This window comes from Pollicipes pollicipes, unplaced genomic scaffold, assembly GCF_011947565.3.
Source record: "Pollicipes pollicipes isolate AB1234 unplaced genomic scaffold, Ppol_2.1 Scaffold_4740;HRSCAF=5597_pilon_pilon_pilon, whole genome shotgun sequence".
Classification (NCBI taxonomy): domain Eukaryota; kingdom Metazoa; phylum Arthropoda; class Thecostraca; order Pollicipedomorpha; family Pollicipedidae; genus Pollicipes; species Pollicipes pollicipes.
Window position 1 is genome coordinate 671,329 of NW_023596545.1, and position 21,498 is coordinate 692,826.

Below are 21,498 nucleotides of genomic sequence, written 5' to 3' on the forward strand. Positions count from 1 at the left end.
ATCGTTCGCATACACTTGACTCACATGAATGCATGGCCTACGGTTATGGCGTGTTGTTACATGATCTGCCATCTACTTGATCTACCTGCCCACGTTCGAACTCCACCCAAAATGTGCGCAAGCATTTTGGCCCAACTGGGATACATAGGCAGGGAACATGCATGAGCAAGGAACCATAGTAACCATCTAGCCCGTACTGACTACCGACGTATAGTTGCACGTGTGTACCTTTTTCAGACACGCACAAATTCAAATTATAATAAACCCAAAACATCAAAACCACCCCGCCGCATTTGTAAGATGTATTTACGTGGCTGCACAAACGCGTGCGCGCGCGTATAGGCCAGAGCTTGAGGCGGCTAGTTCTCCGCAGGCTGGCTGAACAACCTGGTGGATGGATATTTTCGCTGCCAAATAGTGCTGCCGCGAGATTGGCCGTGGCTGGGAAGCACCACGTGACGCATGGCCTCCCTCAGCCTTCCGTGCCTTCGTGTGTTCTTGTCGCTTATGATGCGGGGCTTGCAATATGACCTGGATGAAATCGGCGCTGCGTTGTACGTCTTCAGCCTCACGAACTCTGGCCTTTCCGGTCCAAAGAGAATATGTTTGTGAATATGCCGACCGCTGGCGCGACGGTTCGGTGATGTCATCTCCAGATACCGCAGAACGGTTATGTCACTCCTTCAATCAATTCCTCTTCCTTGTGCATCACCTTATGAGGATGCACTAGTGACCTGTCTACGCCCTTGGTAGCTGTGGTCTGGAATCATCTATTTTTGAAATCCTCGCTTGAATGATTAGGTGTTATGGTCAATGAGCCCATGGTTTACGGGCTACGTTTGCAATGTCATCGTCAATATTTTGTTTCAGAAGACCAGTAGCCCTAATTCATTGCTGTTTACACAGCTGAGGGAATGAAATATGCAGCGGGGCGTATGTATGTACGCTGCTTCACACAACTCATGCTGGCAGATCATGAAGTACATGATGAAAATTCTACAAACATTTATGGCTGACAGAAACACATGACCATAAGCACTAAGTCTTGTTATGAAAGCAGCAACCTCGTTGAAAAGCGAGCTAGTTGTGCTGAGAACCTCCATGGGTTACACGCGGTCCTTTGTGCTGAGAACCTCCACGGGTTACACGCGGTCCTTCGTGCTGAGAACCTCCACGGGTCACACGCGGTCCTTCGTGCTGAAAACCTCCACGGGTTACGCGCGGTCCTTCGTGCTGAGAATCTCCACGGGTTACACGCGGTCCTTTGTGCTGAGAACCTCCACGGGTTGCACGCGGTCCTTTGTGCCGAGAACCTCCATGGGTTGGACGCGGTCCTTTGTGCTGAGAACCTCCACGGGTTACGCGCGGTCCTTTGTGCTGAGAACCTCCACGGGTTACACGCGGTCCTTTGCCGGCTGCGCAGCGGTGTGCACCTGGTTGCCGGACGCTGGTGGCACCGCTGTGTGCCTCTCCTTGTTGGGGTGTGCTCGCTTTCGTGCTGGGTGCGACACGCCGCCATGACGCCGCCATATCTGGCGTCCTGCCGCTCTGGGGACGGCTCCAGCTGAGCCCGTCGGCGGCCAGGACTGGCTCGGCACGTGTCGCCCGCTCCAGATCAACAGGACGTGCACAATGCATCAGACGGCTGACTTCACGGCGGTGGGCAGGCTGGCGCCGTCTCGTGTGGTGAATCACGCACTCAGCCGGCGCCTGCGCCAGGAGCGCGCCTGTCTGGTGACGCCACAGGGCGTACCCTGACGTGGCAGCACGCCCGACGGCGATCTTTAGAGAACGCCCACACGTCCGCCATTCTATCTTCGGAGAACATCCGCACGTCCGCCATCATATCTTCGGAGAACATCCACACGTCCGCTATCATATCCTTGGAGAACGCCCACACGCTCACCGTCATATCTTTGGAGAACGTCTTTACGTCTGCCATTATACCGGGTTTTACCGATTGTAAGAGAACTTGCTGCGCTGAACGAGAATTTTAAGTGCACGATGCTGCTTTGGACCCCAGCCACGTGTGACTGGCGGGCAACGAGTCGGCAGACCGGACTGATAAGCATGCCACGCTTTTTACATCTGACGGTACATTGTGAATGCCCGCAAATGACATGTACATAGAAGCGAGTGAGCATATGGTTGGCAAATGACAAGTCAAAAGGCAAATGGCAAGTCAGGTGGAGCAATGAGCACCATTCAAACAAGCTGAAAGCTATCAGACCAACCAAAGGCGTCCGGGCGTCACCATTTCTGGAAGGCAACACTTACACACCCACACATTGGCCATACGTACAGCCCGCACATGTTTCGATAAAACAACTCTCGAGAACTTCCCTTATGCAGAAGATGCGGCGCAATACGTGCTGTAAGTCATCTCTTAATCGGCTGTCGACAGCTGTCTGCAGGGAGACAGGAATTCTTCAGTGGCCCCAGGTCACTGAAGTTATTGGTTAAACAGCATACTGAACAAGAGCCGCATCAAGTGCTGATATTTCTGTGCACTACACTTGCCATTTACTCCCCGTATTAGCAGCATGACGCTCAGCAAGTACTGTAATCGAGTGCGAAACTGCTTCAATGTCAGTCGATGCGCTCATAAAACCCTCAAACATGATCATCATCAACTGATGACGCATTAAGATGCACTCTGACGTAGCAGGATGCCGATGACGCAACAGGGTTGTCTCCTGACGCGTCAGGACCCCACTGACGCCACAGATTGTCTCCTGACGTATCCGTACACCACTGACTCCACAGGCTGTCTCCTGACGCATCAGGATACCAATAACGCCACGGGGTTGTCTTCTGACGCATCAGGACACAAATAATGCTGCAGGGTTGTCTTCTGACGTGTCAGGACACCAATAACGCCACGAGGTTGTCTTCTGACGCATCAGGACACAAATAAAGCTGCAGGGTTGTCTTCTGACGCATCAGAACACCAATAACGCCATAGGGTTGTCTCCTGACGCAGCAGGATATCAATAACGCCACGGGGTTGTCTTCTGACGCATCGGGACACCAATAGCACCGCAGGGTTGTCTTCTGACGTGTCAGGACATCAGTAACGCCACAGGTTGTCTTCTGACGCATCAGTACACAAATAACGCCGCAGAGTTGTCTTCTGGTGCATCAGGACACAAATAACGCCGCAGGGTTGTCCTCTGACGTGTCATAATGTCCACTGTCCTGCATGGTGACTGCCTGAGCGTGGAGATGCGCATCATCACACGCACATGCCTCTCACTGCAGCTCCGGCCTCTGAGGGTGGCATCGTTGGCGTCCACTGTCACACCGAGAGTGGCAATGCGCTCTCTACCAGGAGGCCGCGGTTATATGAGCTTCGCTGTCTGGTACTTACTGATGTTCGGCTCTGGTGCACGAGGCTTGCATGAATGTGCGTAACGACAGAATGAGATCCAGGAGCGGTATGCAGACTCTCGCACGTTTCACTCATTTTTCACACTCTTGTGTGATGGGGCGGCCGACTGCGGGTCACAACTAACGTCTGACCGACCCATGAGATTACCAGATAGCGGCCGCTCCCAGCTGAGGCTGAACCGAGTCTGCTCGCAGCAGCAGCTTTCGTTAAATGAGACTCGTGTTTCCCAGCGGGCGACAAGCGGGATTTGATCTCCCGTCGACAGCCCTCTTCAGCTGTCACCAGTTCTAGTCCGGTTCTCTGGAACGGGCATTGGTACCTCTCCGAGCCGAGCCAAGCCCAGCGGAGACACACCTCCGGTCGGTCGGCCTGCGCTGGCCACCCAGGACTCAGGGGATGATGACGGCAACGAGCGGCCTGCGCTGGCCACTCAGGACTCAGGGGATGATGACGGCATCGAGTCAGGAGGGAGCTCAGATGCAGGCGATTTCACTGGCTTAGATCTCCAGCGTCCATGAAGAAATGTGGTAACCAAACGTAAGGCGACGTCATTGTTAAATGCTCAGGACGACAGGGTAGATTTTCGATGGTTTTATTCTCATCATGGCTTCTTTAGTAGTGTTGTCGCGCACGATGAACATCCGGTGAGATAAGCGTCGTAGCTCCCACGAACAAGGTCTGTTCATGGCACGGCTATGTTTATGAAGAATGAAACTCGTTGGAATAGCAGCTACCACGAATCAGGCGTCTGGCTCATCAAGAGCCTCAATATGAACTGGGTAAAGCTCTTACCCGGCTCGGCTGTGCCATTCTGAGACGGACATCGGAATGTTTAGACGGCTGTGCTGCGGGCGGCTGGCGGACAGATCTGTGCGCCGAGATGAGTGGGGTAATTGGGCTGGCGACCGCGCTGTCAGAATGGCGGTGGCTGCTCGGTAGCACTGTCCCTGTTTGCCTGTCATTATATGCCGACAAGCCCTGTGTTGACATGTCTGTTTTCTGGGACGCTCATTAGTGACTGTTTGCCAGCGTCCAGCGGGATGTGAGCCCCAACGGAGGTGTGAGCCAGCGTCCAGCGGGGATGTGAGCCAACGTCCAGCGGGGATGTGAGTCCCAGCGTTGGTGTGAGCCAGCGTCCAGCGGGAATGTGAGACTCAGAAGGGGTGCGAGCCAGTGTCCAGCGGAGCTATGAGCCAGTGTCCAGCGGGGATGTGAGCCAGCGTCCAGCGGAGGTGTGAGCCTCAGTAGGAGTGTGAGCCAGCGACCAGCGGGGTGTGATCCCCAGCGGGAATGTGCTCGAGCCGCTGTGCTCCTGCGAGCTCGCCACTAGGGTTCCGGCGTACACGCTTTTGTCTGTCTCCTTGTGACGTACAGGCTGGCCGAACTGGGTCAGTTCACACGCCTGGCCCGCTCTGTCGCACGCTGAGCGACGATCCGAGTGCGGCCCGAGCTTGACCCGAGTGCAGCCCTGGCTCGTCCCAAGCGAGCTACACGCTCCAGCAGCAGCCGGCCTCGGCACGGTAGGTACTGACATGACGATGAAAGCTAGCGGCTTCGCCATCTCATAACTTTGCACTGCCCGTGTGATAGCAGCGAATTACATGGGAGGGGTCTATTAGCATATCTGGCCCCCCTGATCAACGCCGAATTAATCAGCGGCGTTTTCCCACGTTCTCCGAATACGATTTGATTGCAGCGTCTGAGCTTTGGCGTCCCGAGACAGGCCCGGCCGCTTGTGGCGGCGGTCAGGTCAGTTCAGTTCAGGTCTGGTCTGGTCTGGTCTGGTCTGGTCTGGTCTGGTCAGGTCAGGTCAGGTCGGGTCGGGCCCCGCCCCGGACCACATCACTGACCCGACCTCGCCCCGGGCCACATCACTGTCCCGGCCTCGCCCCTGGCCACATCACTGACCCGACCTCGCCTCGGGCCACATCACTGACCCGGCCTCGCCCCTGGCCACATCACTGACCCGGCCTCGCCCCGGGGCCTCCGCCCAGCGTGGCTCGGCACCGCACGGACCGCGCATGACCGCGGGTGCCCGCAGCTGGCCCGGGCCGCCGTCGTCCGTCTGCGGCGTCCTGGCGGGAGGCGCGGCGCCGTCGCTCCCGGAGCCGCGGCGCGCATTCACGCCGGCTCATTACGGGAGCGGAATGCGTGTCTGCGTGTCAGGCGGCGAGCGGCGGCGGCTGGCCGACACGGGGACGCGCCGGCCGGGGTCGGACGCCTGACGCCACGAGACAGCCGGCCGGCTGGGCTGCGCTGGACGGCAGACGGCCAGGTGTGGATCGAGACGCGATGGCGGATGGCCGGAGGCGCCGGCGACACCTGCGAACGTGGCGACGGGGCGCGTCCGGGACTGGACGGCAGCACTCACGGGCGCGGCGGCGCGGCCGCGTGCCAGCGGACGGTCGCCGTCGGGAGCGGCCAGCGGACTGCTGTGAGATCGGGCCGGCGTCGCACGCGCCCGCCTCCGACCCTCGGCAGCCGTCCCCGCAGATGGCGGCTCGTGACCCGGCGCATAAACAACCGGCTGTATTGTCCGACACCGGGCCGCCCTTCCATAAACAAGGAACCTCGACGCGCTCAATAGGTAGATGTTAGATAAGATCGAGACGATTTGCCACCGCCCTTCTCTCACAAATACGAACCTGAATTGGCTGTACAGAAATGGCGCCGAACGAGGACAGCGAGTTCTCAAATAACGCTGATCTAAGACGGCGCTTTATCACCAAAATTACCGTTGCTCGGCGATGGCCATTACTTTGCAGGCGAGCTCGGCCACACACCGGCAGTATACCTGACGAAGTGCACGTCTCGGCGCCGAGTGCCGCTTGCGCCGGGGTTCTCGGGGGATTTACAGTCGCCGCGCGCGTGAGATCGGCGCGGTCGGCGACGCCGCCGGCGCCTCGAGGTGGCGTAACGCGGCGGGCGGCGCGCGCCGAATTACGGGCCATCAATAAGGCGCTGCGCCCCGCCGCCACGCTATCTGTGAAAAGCAATTGGTAATGAATGCCACCGAGCCGGAGACCACACAGCCGGGGGTCGGCCGGCGCCGGGCGCTCGCGATGAGCTGTCGCACACTGACGAAATCGCTGGCTCTGGCGTCGGGGAAAATCGCTCGCCCCTATGCTAGAGTAGGCGAGTATAGCATCGTTTCGTCTTTGAGGTATTTCAGTCAACTTCGGGGGATGTTTCCATTTTTGAAATATATTTAACATGCGAATCGGGTCAAACTATGTTGTCCCACCTTCTATCAACGATTGCCGAATGCAAAGTTCGCGCGTCTTGTTGTTCGGAGGTTCGCCTGCGGACGGTGTCAGCGGCCCACCGGTGACCGGCCGCTGCCGCCGCACCCGGGAGTGCTCCGCGGGAGTGGGCGGGTTACGCGGCGCCGGCGACACTCGGGCTCAGCTGCTCCCGGACACTCGGGCGACGCCGGAGTGTTCGGAGTGTCCGGGCACGGCTCCGCGCGCGCCGACTGGAGAGGCCGGCCTGTGAGGCTGCTGAGAACCTCACGCCGCCAGCTGGTCAGACCACTGTGGTGGTCTGCACTTCGGGGGAACGCCAGCGAGTTGTGAGTACACGGGGACCGACCGATGCAGCTGGTCGAGCCCGAGCGCCAGTGTGGCCGGGTGCGGCGGCCGACTGCCCGGAATGAGCGGGCGGCGGTGACAACAGGGCCGACGTCCGCTGGCGACCCTATGCAAATGCGTGTTGCAGCCCACATCCCACTCCAGTAGACGTTATCGGGTAGCTGCCACGGCAGACGCAGCCGTCCTCGCCTGCGGTGTGACGTCATCAGTGTGACGACCTCGCCTACAGTGTGACGTCATCACCAGCCTGACCTTCGCACGGTACGGGGACAGACACACAGAACATGGTGGTTTCTAATGGTTTCTATGGTTTCTAAGCCGATGTCTGTCTCGCCGGTTTCAAGTGAAGAAGTCGTCAGGGGTGGAAAGCACTTAAAGAAAGTGTAATTCTTCTGAGCAGATAAATTCATGAATGGCTGTGTAAAGGTTCGGTCAAAGCAATTTCATTGGAGGAAGTTCTGAAATCAGAGCCCACGCTAAACAGTGTTTGTTGCCTGAGGTCTGACCACACCACGCAACTTTCAGCACGGTCCGTCCTGCCCTTCGACGTCAACTGGCCTTTAGCAAAGCCGTTGCCACCGGTCGCAATCTCACAATTTAAGGAAAACAGCGAGCCTGAAAGCATCTTGAATCATTTCGCCACGGGCAGGTGAATCGGAAGACAGACGCTTCAACCAACCGAGCTTCCAGGTCGATGGTCAGGAAAAGGATTGAATGAAAGCCAAAGTCGATTACAGCCCGGAGAGTACTGCGTGTCAGAAACCATGGTCGCTTCTCTTCTGGGGGGTTGGAGTGTAATGTGGCGAATAATAGGAGCGGCATCACGCCGAGAAGGTGAACGGGGTGGGCCGCCACAGGGCAAGAAATGCGGCAAAAACGGCTGCCAGACCGGGCACCTAGGTAGAGTCACTGGATATCGAAAACAACGAGCAAATACGCTGCCCTTAGTTCGGCTGGTGCGCCCTCTTAGCCGGGTGTCGCGCTAGAGGCGCTGAAGTCCGGATGAGCTGAGAGGCGGTGGTGTCTGGCGGAGATGTCCCACGCGGCCCGGGACGCCCGGACCCAGCTGTCGGAGAGAGCGCACGTTGGGTTGCCAGCTCGGAGCCGCGCGCCCTGAGTTGGAGCGGCAGAATTCGGCGGCGAAGTGAGCCGCGGCCGCACGAGGCGTCGGCAGGCCGCGTGCCGCCGTGACACCGCCGTCACGGCCAGCTGTTTGCCTGACCGGCGCGCCGGCTCATCGTTAGGCGGGCCGACGATGGGGTTGATAGGACGGTGGCGCTGGCTGGACCAGCGCTGGCTGGGCCAGCGCTGGCTGGCTGGCGTGGGTAACTGCTGTGCCAGGCTGCGACCCAGCAGGCAGGTGCGCCGTGTGCAAGTCACACCCACGCCAGCCAGGCAATGGTGACACGCCCAGCAGGCGCTGCTTGTCGCTGGTCGGACATCGGCCGCCGCCGGACTGGCCTCCGCTGGTCAGAGCCGGTGCACAGTGCCGGTCAGGAGCTCAGGGCGATGCTTACACGTCACGTGCACGCTTCTCCCAGTCCTAATGGGCCGTGCACGGCCACCTGCGCGGGTCAAACAGGCGCGACATGGCTGAGCAGACGCCAGACGGGATTACCCCCCTCGGCCAGGCAGGCAGGGGGGGGGACACGTCCAGCAGCGTACAGTCAGCCAACTCGCCGGCCTGCAGACGACAGCCGCGACGAGGCACGCTCGTGGGGCGAGTCTAGACTGCTCGCCCGCTGTATTGAATCGTTTAAGACAATTCGCTGTTTCGCCTTTGGTCGCCAGCGAAGCGGCCGTGCAGCAGCGGCGTCCCTGGGCTGTGTTTGCCCAGTGCAAAGGTCAATCTGCCGACGTGAGCTGGCGGAGCCCGCCGAGCCGTGATTCCATGTCGTGGCGTGCCGAAAAGGGCATGGCCAGCCCGTCGCGTGCATTGCTTTTTTTATTTGCCAGCAGCCGCTTGTGCGAACGGGGGCTCGTTTCCAAGGGCTCACTGCAGGGGACTGACACACGAGTGCACCCTCACACAGGAGCAATGTGCCCTGCCTGGTGCCGCGACACTAACTTTTATCCGTCTCAGTCAGACCAAACTATTCCTAAGAATAATGTCAGCTGCTATGAAGTCCATCCTCGTCCTGACCGACGTATTAGAATTGCTGTAACGGTGTAGTTGTGGCGGTATTGGGGATCCGCCGTCGCCCACCGTCACCATGCCAGCGCTAGGCCACTGTCCAGGCTGGCCTCCGCTGCGATCTCCTGACGTAATCTCCCGCTGTGATCTCCTGACGTGATCTCCCGCTGTGATCTCCTGGCGTGATCTCCGGGGACCCGGTTGGCTAAGTTGGATGTGCTTCTGGTAGGTGGATCCAAATATTCAATTGCGATTCGATCGGCACTAACATTCCGCATGCAATGAAGCTGTCGTGACATTTTCGTGAGTCGTAATGCGCAACTTAGCTTCAGTGATCTGGGGTCCAGTTTCTATGAAATATGTGACATGAGGAAACACACTCATCATTCGTGTTGATGAAGTAGATACTGGACATATATTGACCGGGGACTCCAACAGTTAGCTGACAGCCTAATCTCGCTATGGACAAACCCAATTTAACGCCTGCTGTGAAAGATACTGTGTTGGACGCGTGGGGACTGGGCGAGGGTCCTGAGTGAGTCGCCCCACGGCCTCAATAGCTGCCACCCACCCGCCCGGCTCGGGCAGTGGGCGGACCCAGGCCAGCTCTCGGGCCTCGTCTGTTGTCGAGGCCTGAGAACTCCGCCGCTCCCGCGCACGCCCGGTGGGACAGCCGCTAGCCTGTACAGTTGTGCACGGTTCCCGCCACACAGCCGCGGCGTCGGAGACTACGGACGTCCTGACGACGCTAAGACCATTTTGGCGCCCCTGCTTTTTATAATTATGACTGGAGGACGCGAGCGTGGTGACCGAAAAGTCGACAACCCTTACATTTCCCGTGAACGCATGCTCCGATAATCTGTGGCACTCAAAGACCCATATCGGGCTCTTCGCAGCCGCCTGAGCGGTTGTGCGGAGGCGGAGGGGGCACGGTCTGGGCCGGTGTGCCCGGCAGTGGTCAGATGCCAGCGAGTGCGGAGGCGGAGGGGGCACGGTCTGGGCCGGTGTGCCCGGCAGTGGTCAGATGCCAGCGAGTGCGGAGGCGGAGGGGGCACGGTCTGGGCCGGTGTGTCGGCGGTGGTCAGATGCCAGCGAGTGCGGAGGCGGAGGGGGCACGGTCTGGGCCGGTGTGCCCGGCAGTGGTCAGATGCCAGCGAGTGCGGAGGCGGAGGGGTCACGGTCTGGGCCGGTGTGCCCGGCGGTGGTCAGATGCCACAGAGTGCGGAGACGGATGGGGCACGGTCTGGGCCGGTGTGCCGGCGGTGGTCAGATGCCAGCGAGTGCTGAGGCGGAGGGGGCACGGTCTGGGCCGGTGTGCCCGGCGGTGGTCAGATGCCAGCGAGTGCGGAGGCGGAGGGGGCACGGTCTGGGCCGGTGTGCCGGCGGTGGTCAGGTGCCAGCGAGTGCGGAGGCGGAGGGGGCACGGTCTGGGCCGGTATGCCGGCAGCGGTCAGGTGCCAGCGAGTGTGGAGGAGGAGGGGGCACGGTCTTTGCCGGTGTGCCGACGGTGGTCAGATGCCAGCGAGTGCGGAGGCGGAGGCGTCACGGTCTGAGCCGGTGTGCCGGCGGTGGTCAGGTGCCAGCGAGTGCGGAGGCGGAGGCGTCACGGTCTGGGCCGGTGGACCGGCGGTGGTCAGATGCCAGCGAGTGCGGAGGCGGAGGGGGCACGGTCTGAGCCGGTGTGCCGGCGGTGGTCAGATGCCACAGAGTGCGGAGACGTAGGGGTCACGGTCTGAGCCATTGTGCCCGGCGGTGGTCAGGCACGGTTTACGGCCGCTGATTAAGCCGGATGGGGCGTAACGAGCTCGTTATCAGGCGCCGCGGCGGCGGCCGTGCCACTCCAACGGTGTCCCCGGGCGGCCGCTGGCGGCGAGGGCAGCGGTCGCCCCGGGAGACAGCCTCCATCTCTACCGGCGCCGGCGCAGAGCCGTAACAAGGCGTAGCGGGGATGAGAGGAGACAGCCTCCATCTCTACCGGAGCCGGCGCAGAGCCGTAACAAGGCGTAGCGGGGATGAGAGGAGACAGCCTCCATCTCTACCGGCGCCGGCGCAGAGCCGTAACAAGGCGTAGCGGGGATGAGAGGAGACAGCCTCCATCTCTGCCGGCGCCGGCGCAGAGCCGTAACAAGGCGTAGCGGGGATGAGAGGGAGCTCGCTCCCCTCTCCCCGTATATTTTAAGGTATGCTTTGTATGCAACAGACATAATATGAATGATTTTAACTTGTGACGTATGCTAGCTTTAAGGTCACCTCAATATATTTCTCGAGCCACGTGGAACGACATGACTACTTGATTGCAGGCTTCTCTTGCACCTTTATCAACGCCTGGCTGAGCACCTGGCTACCTAGTAACCATGCATCTCTTTGTGCAGGTGGCCAGAGATAGATTCATACCATGAGCCCTCGTGAAAGAGAGCAATTGACTTCCATAAATCAGCTTGACTGCCTGGGCAATAGGTTATACCGTGCGGTAATCTTGGCGTACCAGTAATGCCAGACTGCGGACAGCCTTGCATCATGTGGATGGCATTTGCCGCATCACAAGCTTACAACGAAACCGTTGTTTTCACCCCTACACATCTTTAAACGATATTCAAATATGATGGCGAATATTTGAAATCGGGCCTGTTCGCAACGGCGGGTTGGAAGTCCACGCCATGGTGTGTAACCACTTATTTGTGTGGAGTGGTAGCTAATGTCAAAACAATAAATAACTAAATATGCCGTGTATGTTTAATCTTATGCTGTCTGGCTGGTCACCATAGAGGTTTCGGAAGAGAGAGAGAGAGAGAGAGAGAGAGAGAGAGAGAGAGAGAGAGAGAGAGAGAGAGAGAGAGAGAGAGAGAGAGAGAGAGAGAGAGAGAGAGAGAGAGAGAGAGAGAGAGAGAAGAGAGAGAGAGAGAGAAGAGAGAGAGAGAGAGAGAGAGAGAGAGATGAGCGAGAGAGGAGAGAGAGAGAGAGAGAGAGAGAGAGAGAGAGAGAGAGAGAGAGAGAGAGGAGAGAGAGAGAGAGAGAGAAGAAGAGAGAGAGAGAGAGAGAGAGAGAGAGAGAGAGGGGGGGTGGGAGGCTAGTGTACCAGCGTGTTTTCAACCTCCGTCGGGCGAGAGACCTCAGAATCTCCATTAGACTTTCTCTAGAAAAGTTGCTAAACTTGTAAGCGCTTGACTTTGAAATTTCCAGTAGACTAGGCTTTAACTTCCTTCATCTTGTGTCGACGTTTGACTAGACAAGTCACATTGCCTATGAGTGGTGGCCTATGCCGAGGACGCGTCGGCACTATGTCGTGTTCAAGCATGCAGTTGCACCCGTCCGTCATGATATGCATTCTGGAAGCCTCACCTTAACTCTGTTCTCATGTTGGGGTCATATTGACCCACGGTGTTTTTGTTGTGGGTACATTCCAAACCGTTGCAGGTAGTTCTCAAACATAGCGACTTGGGCAAAAAATGCGTTAGGTATTGCCCGCCAAGTTTCGAGCTGCCTATCACTAGATCTGATCCAAAAGTGTGTCGGCAATCGACCAAGCAGTAGTCCATGCCACGGTCTTCGAAAGCCGCTGTTAGTGCATCCTGCTGTGACCTTAACCAACATAGATTGGGGGCCATGAGATCTGCAGCAGAGACAGCAGCCCAGTTTATTGAAACAATACCCATCCATTTTTCGTTTTGCGCTATGCTTTGGTCACAGTTTAATCGAGATTGTAACCCATTTTGAATGCCTCGATGTCATGTATTAAATTTTCCCGGTCTTGTCAGGCCCAATGCGAGACGATTTTTAAGTGTTATTCTTTGCAGACATATGCACGAACACTAGATATCAGTGTACATCTGTTTATCGACCTCATGAAAGGAAGATCGATGCTCCTGTCAACATCTTGATTCACTGGTCCCCAAAGCAACGGCTAAATGGGCTTACGTTCCGTTCAACATTTCAAGCATTCGCGTTTGAGAATGCCTGCCTTTCTCACGCAGGAGCAGGCGTTCCCCAGGCTATTATTACGCAGTGAGACAAGGAAAGCAAAGTGAAGGGTGGCTACAGGCTCGAAGGGCTGGGGAGAGGTTCAGAAGTAGAAGGAAAACGGGAGGAGCGAGTCATAACCTCCCCGCAGCTTCTGCGAGCTCCAACGTCCTTACATCGTAGGATGTTGAACACAGAGCATTTTGCCTCGAAGTACGTTTCTGCACAGGTAACCCCGATGAAGGCTTTGAGCAGGTCAGCCATGACCAGGGCCGTTCGGGGAACGAGTGAGGCGAGCAATCGTTATTGGTCAGTATGATCCGCAACACGCTGGCCGGTCAACCCAGATATGTCCAGTACTTGTTCGTGATGCATGCAACTCCTGGTTGGTCCGTCACGCTAATCCTCACCTCGCGTGAAAAACAACTAGATATTTGACAGACATCTCCTCTCTTCCAGGGATCTCAGGTTCAACGAGATCGAGCACCTGCCACCGGGCAGCTTTCTGCGCATGCGCAACCTCAACACACTGTGAGTCGACCGGCTTCAAGCGAGGAGCTCATCCCTGGGATTGTGACCCCGTGCTCTGTCCGTAGGTCGTCATCATTGATGGTTGGCGCCGGGTTTGGCATCCGGCCCGGGCGCCAGGTCGCGCTACCCCGCCTCCGAGACGCTACCCTGTGTTGTCGCCGCGGCCACCCTCTCTCGCGCGCCGGCGCCGGCGCTGCACGCGTAGCCTGCTCTGGGCGGGGCCGGACTGCGCTGCCCGGCCTCACCCAGCGTCAGCAGCGGCGACCGCCCTCTCCCGCGGCTCCGCGCGTGCCCTGCCGCCCTCACGTGCTGCCCGGTCCGCCGCCAGACTCCTCAACAACAACAAGATCGGCCAGCTGAACAAGGGCACGTTCGCGGGGCTGGACGACCTGCGCTATCTGTGAGTACGGCGGGCGACTGTTGCCGGGCGGCCGCGGCTGACTGCGGACTGCGGCGGCGCCGAGGAGGCCTGCCGACGACTCCCGACCGCGACCCGCCGGCGCTGCAGAGCCGCCCGTCCTAATCCTGCCCAATGATTCATTGTATGGTCTTTCGGGCACAGATTGACCATTACTGCAAACGGTAGTCATCCCCCGGCGGCAGTTAGCGGCAGACAGTGGGATGAATGATGCGCCACCGCCATTTTGATTTAAATGCACGATGGGGTTTTACGACAGTGCCCAAATCACATGAAAGTGCGATTGTATTATTCCGCGTGCGCTTTGAGAATATGAGATCGGCCGTCCATGCAGCTCACTATACCAACACGCAGTTCATCCTCTCAGCACACGCTCTCACGCACGAGGTGGGCACTCTCTCTCCGCTCCTGCACGCGGAGGTCGGTGTCGGGGTGTGCGTAAACGTCCGGGGCTGCACATTGTGCTCGCAGTTTTCGGGGGAGGCCCGCCCGGACCGCGGGGAGGCCCGCCATACAGCTGTGGTGACCGGGCCGTTTTTGGTGTGCGTGCGTGTGTCGCACCAGCGCCGTGAGCCGTCTGCCAGTCACATTGACCGCCATTGTTTGTTCACGTCGGGACGTATGACTAAACAAAGGAATCGAGTGCGGCGCGGGCGACTGAGCCGGGCTTATCGGGCGGCACAGCTGGAGCCTGTGCTGGAGAGACGGGCGACGCTGGCAGACGGCGCGCTTTTGTGTTGTGTGACGGCACCTCGTGCTGCTCCGTTGGAATCACCTTTGTCAGGTCGATGAACTTCTCAGCACCAAATGGGGCGATGCTCTAAAACAGGCTTTTGCTCCGATGCCTGGTATTTGGTGCTGGCCAAAACGTTGGTCGGCATAGACGTCATCCCTCTTAACATTAGATGATTTGATCATTTTTTGTTGGATTCCAGTCTGAAATCTTGTCATGTTCTCATTGTTTGCTGTTGATAAAGGTTTGCGCTTCTCAACATTTATTTTGATCATGTACGACGCGGCTTAGCAAAAGCCGCCGATTTCGTCCCCGTCCCTGGCCAAGCAGTCTAAATGCAGCACGAGGCTCTGTCCCAGGCCCTGTTCGATCTGTTCTCAGCACGAGTGCGGACTGGAGCGCATGACGTCATGTGTGCTGACGGAGCGTTTGATGTGTAGCCTGACGGGAAAGCTTTTTAACTTTACCATTCCCATTTCATTTATGATTATTTTCTCTCATTTTGAATGTTAATTGATAAAGCTATGAATTTTCTGTGGAGTACAGCCAAACGCTTCACCAATATCACTATCACTCGCCTTTTCATGGCCACTCTTGACGATTCAATTTCTTCCTTATCTATCTTACATAATATTCCCCCCAAAATAGAGGCAAGCACCCCCACCCCACCCCACGTACCCGCCAACGCAAGAGCTACCAAATCAAACTACCGCTCCATTGTCAGAGGACGATCCAGATGAAGTTGCGACGAGCTGTCATGTCCTAGGTCAATTTCATGTTAGGTACTCTTTAAGACGAACACGACACCTAGCCTGCCCGGCTTAGCCCGTGCTTGCATAGCGCGCGCCGTATACATGCCCTCGACATCTATCAGCGAGCGCACGCTGTATACCGGCCCTCGACATCTATCAGCGAGCGCACGCTGTATACCGGCCCTCGACTCTATCAGCGGGCGCACGCCGTATACCGGTCCTCAGCATCTATCAGCGAGCAAACGCTCACCTTACCAAATGCAGGCATTTGATATCCGGTGGTTGTCAAAGGACGTCATTGCCAAATACGGTTATTTGGGATCCAGCAGAGCTATTGGTTCCAATTTTAGCGTTGGTATCAGCTGTGACAGACGTGCCTGTCTCACCAGATGATGTCATTCAGAGACAAACGGCTGAATCACCACGCCTCACCTTCCCTATGCCTGCAAGGTCATTTGTGATCCCAAACAACTGGAGGCGCATAACTTACCTGATATGGTCTCTCGGGATTGAAATATTAACGGGCGCCTGCCGTATAAAATCAATGCAGTCGGAATAAAACAACCGGCATCTGCCTGCTGCACCTCACGAGGTCATATGTAATTCAAATGGCCGGCATCCGACGGCTCCTCTAAACGAGGGCCATCACTTGAAGAGGACACCTCCAATACGCAACGTGATACCTGCTTAAGCGACATGAGAGCAACGGTGCTAAAAGAGTGATGGTGTGTTTTCCTTCACAGTGACGGCATATGTTATTGAATCTTGCTTTTGCGCGGCTCTAAGCTTTCAGTAATGATGGCTGTAGTGTTTGCTGTGATGCTATGTGTGGTTATATAGGCTTTGGTATCTGTTGTTAGATGGCATTTGCGTGGTATCTTTCGACTCATCTTCGACATATACCTATTGCTGTTTTGTTTCACAAGATGGACCCGCTTGCATGGCTACTGGCGTTTTAGGCAACAACTCGTGCTGACGTTCTGGTGCATTTGTTCTCAGATATATGTACAAAAATAGGATACGCCACATTGATAGCGAGGCTTTCCACGATATGCCGAAGCTAGAACAACTGTGAGTATGCTTTCTCCGTCGGCGTAGCCCAGGGCTTATGAAACATGGAACATGAAGTGTGGATGAATAGTTGTGCGCTCAGAAATTATTGCAATGTATTTGGCCTTTTTTATAATCACTTGTATTTTCAGTGACCGCTAAATCGTTCAGCTTTAGCTTAACGTCGTGAGACTGTGAAGCTCCGACTCGATTGTACTCGATTGTGCAGCGACTGTTTTGAGGTGTACAATATATTTCACTGTAATTGTAATGTAATTGAGGTCTGAGGCCTCAATGTAATTGAGGTGTGCTGTATGGCCTTGTCCATATCTTAAAGACAATGCCTGCTCTCTTCCTCCTCCCCTCCCAGAGTCCTCCGGGCGCTCACTGAGACCTGGCTCAGAAGTCAGTGATGTCCCCTCGTCACCACCGCCGCGGGCGTGCGCCGTACCAGCTGACCCTGCCGGCCGTCCTAGAGCCTCGGATCGGTCCACCGACCGTTTCGGGGCCTCGGAGCGGCCAGTCGGCTGTCTCAGGGCCTCGGAGCGACCGGCCGGCCGTCTCGGAGCGGCCCGCCGGCCGTCTCAGGGCCTCGGAGTGGCCGGTAGGCCGTCTCGGAGCTGCCCGCCGGCCGCTTCAGTGCGGCGGCCGCTCCCGTCCCGGCCGACGTAGGCTGGCGGCGTGCGGTCTCGTGTGCTAGTGTCAGTCGGCGGCAGCGCCCGGTCAGATCAAGCGTAGCCGCCGCGCCTGTCCGGGCAGGTGTTCTCGCGCGGCGCCGGGGCGGCGGCACGTGCTGGCAGCATGTGCAGCCGTGCACGCTGCCAACCCAGCGCCGCTCGCCGGCGCTCCGTTCAGGCTGGCACTGCGATCGGACTCCCGGCCGACGCTTTGGCTGCCCTGGGCGATCCGATTAGCCCTGCTCCGGCCATGTATGGCTGTTGCATGTCTGAGCGCCGCTAGTCCGGTACTACGCCGGCCTGCCGTCAGAGGCGCCGGCGAAACATCTATCTTCCCGGGACATGCTCACGCGCGGGTATGTCCGCGGTTTGTCCTCCCCTGTGACCGCTGCTGATGTGCAGCGCATTGTCCTGTGCATATTTGGCAATGCTGGCAGTGAAAGAACGTCCGGAGTCCCAGCACGACTTCCAGCAGGCGTTGCGACGCAATTCAGATGACAGGGCTTTCATTTTCGGCGATGTCTGGCCACCGCGCTGGCCCCCACGCAGAGTACGCACACGTGATGAGCGTGCATCGCACCCCAGTCGGAGAGCACGAACTTATCGGCGGCTCTGTGACGGCCGCTGCACCCGTGCGACCGGTCGCCGGCGTCGCTGCCGTCAGCCGTCAGAGCCGGGCCGGCGCCCGCCGGCCGCCGCCCGCCGGCGTCTGCCGACCTCCCGCCGGTCGGCTGTCCGCCGCCAGACGCCGACCCCAGGGCGGCGCGCGACGCTGACCGATGCGGCGTCCGGACGCCGGGTCGGCGCGCCCGACCGGTCCGTATTTGTCACACTGGGGCCGGTGTCCTCTGGGAGGGAGCGGCCCGTCCCGGCCCGGCCCGACCCGCCAGCGCACCGCCGACGCGCACCCAGGCGCCGCCCGCCCCGCTCTGAATTATGGATGAACCGTTTTCCCAGGTACCTGCATTACAATTACATTGAGGATGTCAGCGCGGAAACGTTCAGCAACCTACCGTCCATCGAGCGCCTGTGAGTATGTGGCACAGCGGTGCGGGGGCGTGCCGGCGCGTGCGCGCGTCAGATGTCCGCCCAACACCTCAGGTCTCGGAAAGGGTGGCTGATGAACTGGGTCGTCTGAGCGTCGCTGGTGCGATGTGTAATAACGCATCACTTAGATGGCCGCCACTTTGCTCGCCGCTGTGTCCACGCCACACAATAGTGCGGGTTGTCTAGCCGAGTGATTGGCGTACAATGCCGGCGGGACATCTCCGCAGCGCCACCCCGCGGCGGCCGCCAGCCGGGCCGCAGCGCCGCTCAGTTACCCTGTCCTGCGGCCGGGGGCCTGTTGTTCCACTCAGTCGCCGATCCGGAGCACGGCTTCGCGCCGGCAGTCCTTTGAAGGCGGCGCGAGGCCGCAGCTACCGGCCAGCGGCGGGGCGGCTGGCCCAGGACTATTGAGACGTTAGCTACCAGCCGACTGTCGAAGTGTCACTGGGGCTTGTCTCCCGGGCAGAAGGTGGGACCTCTCCCGGGTAGCCTCTGGCTCCCTTTCCCTGGGCAGCCACAGGAACCTCTCTCCCAGGCAGCCACTGAGATCTTTCTCCCCGGCAGCCAATGGTCCCTCGCTTCTGGGCAGCCACTTGGGCCCCTCTCGGGCAGCCACTGGAGCCTCTCTCCCGGGCAACCAGTCGGGCCTCTCCCGGGTAGCCACTGGGACCTCTCTCCCGAGCAGCCTCTGGGGCCTCTCCTGGGTAGCCTCTGGAGCTCCTCTCTCGGGCGGCCTTTGGGGCCTCTCTTGGGCAGGCAGCGGTCTTCAGCGGGGCTCGGACGAGTGGTCTGACGCGCCCTCTACTGCTCCAGGTTCCTGCACAACAACAAGCTGCAGCGGATACCCTACGGCGCATTCAGCAACCTGACCTCCCTGAAGCGACTGTGAGTATCCGACACTCCGATAGTCAGGATATTCCTCCTTATGATCAGCCAAGGCCAGCTCCTCGCTCTCCTTTTCTCTCCTTCACTGGTTGCCGGGATCTCCCTTCCTCCACCCCTCCCACATCGTTTAGGGTGTGACAGTCCTCTGTCACCGCCAATGTCTCTCCGTCTGTCACTGACCAGGGTCTCCCATCAGCCCCGTGTTCTGACCTGTCGGAAACGCCCGGAAGCCCATACAAACCGCGACCACCTGATGGGTCGACGGGCGCGTCGCTCCGGCCAAATAAACCCCGGCGCCGCCCCGCCGAACGCGTTTATTTTGCTTTCCTTACGCGCGACTCGTGTGGCGCCACCGTGCGGCGGGCCGTCCGGCGGCCGAGGAGCCCGGCTCGCCGCCGCCTCGCCCCCACCGCGGTTCAGGATGGGCGTCGGCCGTCTCCGGCGGCCGGTGTCGGCCGGACGGGCCGACCGGACGGTTCCAGTGGTTGACAGGAGATGACTGCTAAGATCTGGCAGGCAGAACAGCGCATGGGCGGAACAAGAGTCTGGTGATTAGAGTTGTTTAACGCTGACCTCGACAGACACGTGCTCTTGCATGGCATACACGTTTCGATTACAAGTGCGGCTTCTCGTCGTTTCAGACGGCTAGACAGCAACGCTCTGATCTGCGACTGCCGCATGCTGTGGCTGGCGCACATGCTGAAGGAGCACGCGTCGCGGTCGGTAGCCAGTGCCACCTGTCAGGAGCCGGCCGAACTAAACGGCCGCAGTATAGCCGACATCGAGGATCAAATGTTGCGGTGCTGTAAGCGATCCGAGCGCACGCCCGTTGGTTTGAATGGTATCACGTGCGGTTGAGCCGTGCACATGTTGGCAAAGTTATCGTGGCGTGATGATCATGAATGGATTTCTTTAAACGAGGTGTGAAATGGGCAGTGTTGTCGGCGTTGTCGTGGTCAGGGTGTCGGGTCCGTACCTGGTTTGTCTCAGAAACTCGGTGTGCACCAGGCGTGAGTTGAGCGTTGCCGCTGAGTAGGAGTGCGGCTGCCTGCACAACATTTCAGCAACTTATCACCAGGGATTTGACGTTGCATGGAATGAATGGCCCAAAAATGACATTTGTACCACAATATGTTATGGAAATTCTAAGTTCTGGCACCGGGCGTGGTGATGAAGTGAGTGTCTACGTTGGACTGGGTATTGTGCCTATTTGATAGTGTTAACAATTGGAAGATGTAGAGGACAATGCTCGCGTAGCCTAGTGTTGTGTCCTACAGCGCATCCCCTGCATTGGCACGGGGTCCAGCGCAGGCTTACAGGGTCCTGGGGGTGGACCGACGCCGACAGCAGTGTACCCCGGGGAGGGCTTGGAAGGACTGCACGAACGCAGTTTTATCTCTCTTCCACAATCCCGCGGGGTTAGTGTGAGACTTTTGCAAGGGCGCGAGGCGGCCGCTCCACGCTGCGCCCGCCCCGCCGGCCCCGAGCTGTACCGGATCGTGTCACGCGGTTGGCTGAGCTAAAAACTCGCTGCGGTGAAGCGTGCAAGGCTGGCTGTCGTCGTGCAGAGGGCGTGGGTCACCGAGGTCGGTCTCAGTAGGGGCTGAACCCGTGACCTTGTCTTTATCGACGCAGCTGCATCTTCACACGAGATGGGTCGGGTCGTGTACTAATTGTGTGGCGTTCGTTCGCTGCTACATCCTCCGTCTCGCCTCCAGGGATATGACCTCTCGCGTCCACTACGCTTCTGCCAACTGTCTCTCCGTGCTGACCCATGCATGACACCTGCGTTGGGACTGGGCCACTCGAGCCGACACCAGACAGCTGACACACAGTCCCTGGTACGCCCCCGGGAGTCGGGCGACGGGGGTCTCACCAGGGCCGCCTCCTGAGGCGCGCTCTCCTATGCTCCAGCGGCGCCCCAGCTCACAGAGCAGCCACGCAACGTAGTCATCACGTTCGGCAAGACAGCTTACTTCCACTGCGAGGCGGATGGCGAGCCGCAGCCCGACATCGTCTGGCTGCACAACAGGTACGGCGGCCCCGGCTAGCGCCGCCTGTCGGACGATTTGCGAACCCGCCACGAGCTGAACAACAGCTGCCGGGTGCTGACGGCAAGCGCCCCCTGTCGGCTGACTTGTAAACACATCACTTCGCGCCGGAGGATTAGCCCGACTGCGCGGTGTGTGGCGCAACTTGTGCTGCTGTCCGGCGCTGAGTTCGTGATCTGGCGCTCTTCGGGTGAACAATTGCCAACGGCGCTGTTGACGTCGGCGCGGCTAGTTATTTCTGTGACGTCAGGTGCCACTCGACTGGGTCCGATATCAATGCCT

General features: G+C 58.6%; 2 protein-coding genes across 2 annotated transcripts in view; one reads left to right on the top strand and one right to left on the bottom strand.

Annotated features, from left to right (window-relative positions):
• The window catches only part of LOC119098832 (uncharacterized), a 64,869-nt gene extending 62,927 nt beyond the window's left edge, over positions 1-1,942 (bottom strand). Inside the window, exon 1 of the mRNA XM_037221881.1 lies at positions 1,754-1,942. Within this exon, the coding sequence (XP_037077776.1) occupies positions 1,754-1,942 (189 nt within the window). The remainder of the gene's footprint in view (positions 1-1,753) is intronic.
• A 2,082-nt stretch (positions 1,943-4,024) lies between these two features.
• The window catches only part of LOC119098835 (peroxidasin homolog), a 44,508-nt gene continuing 27,034 nt past the window's right edge, over positions 4,025-21,498 (top strand). Inside the window, 8 exon segments of the mRNA XM_037221882.1 lie at positions 4,025-4,035; positions 13,532-13,603; positions 13,932-14,003; positions 16,506-16,577; positions 18,191-18,262; positions 19,094-19,165; positions 19,807-19,970; positions 21,080-21,197. Of these exon segments, the coding sequence (XP_037077777.1) occupies positions 4,025-4,035; positions 13,532-13,603; positions 13,932-14,003; positions 16,506-16,577; positions 18,191-18,262; positions 19,094-19,165; positions 19,807-19,970; positions 21,080-21,197 (653 nt within the window).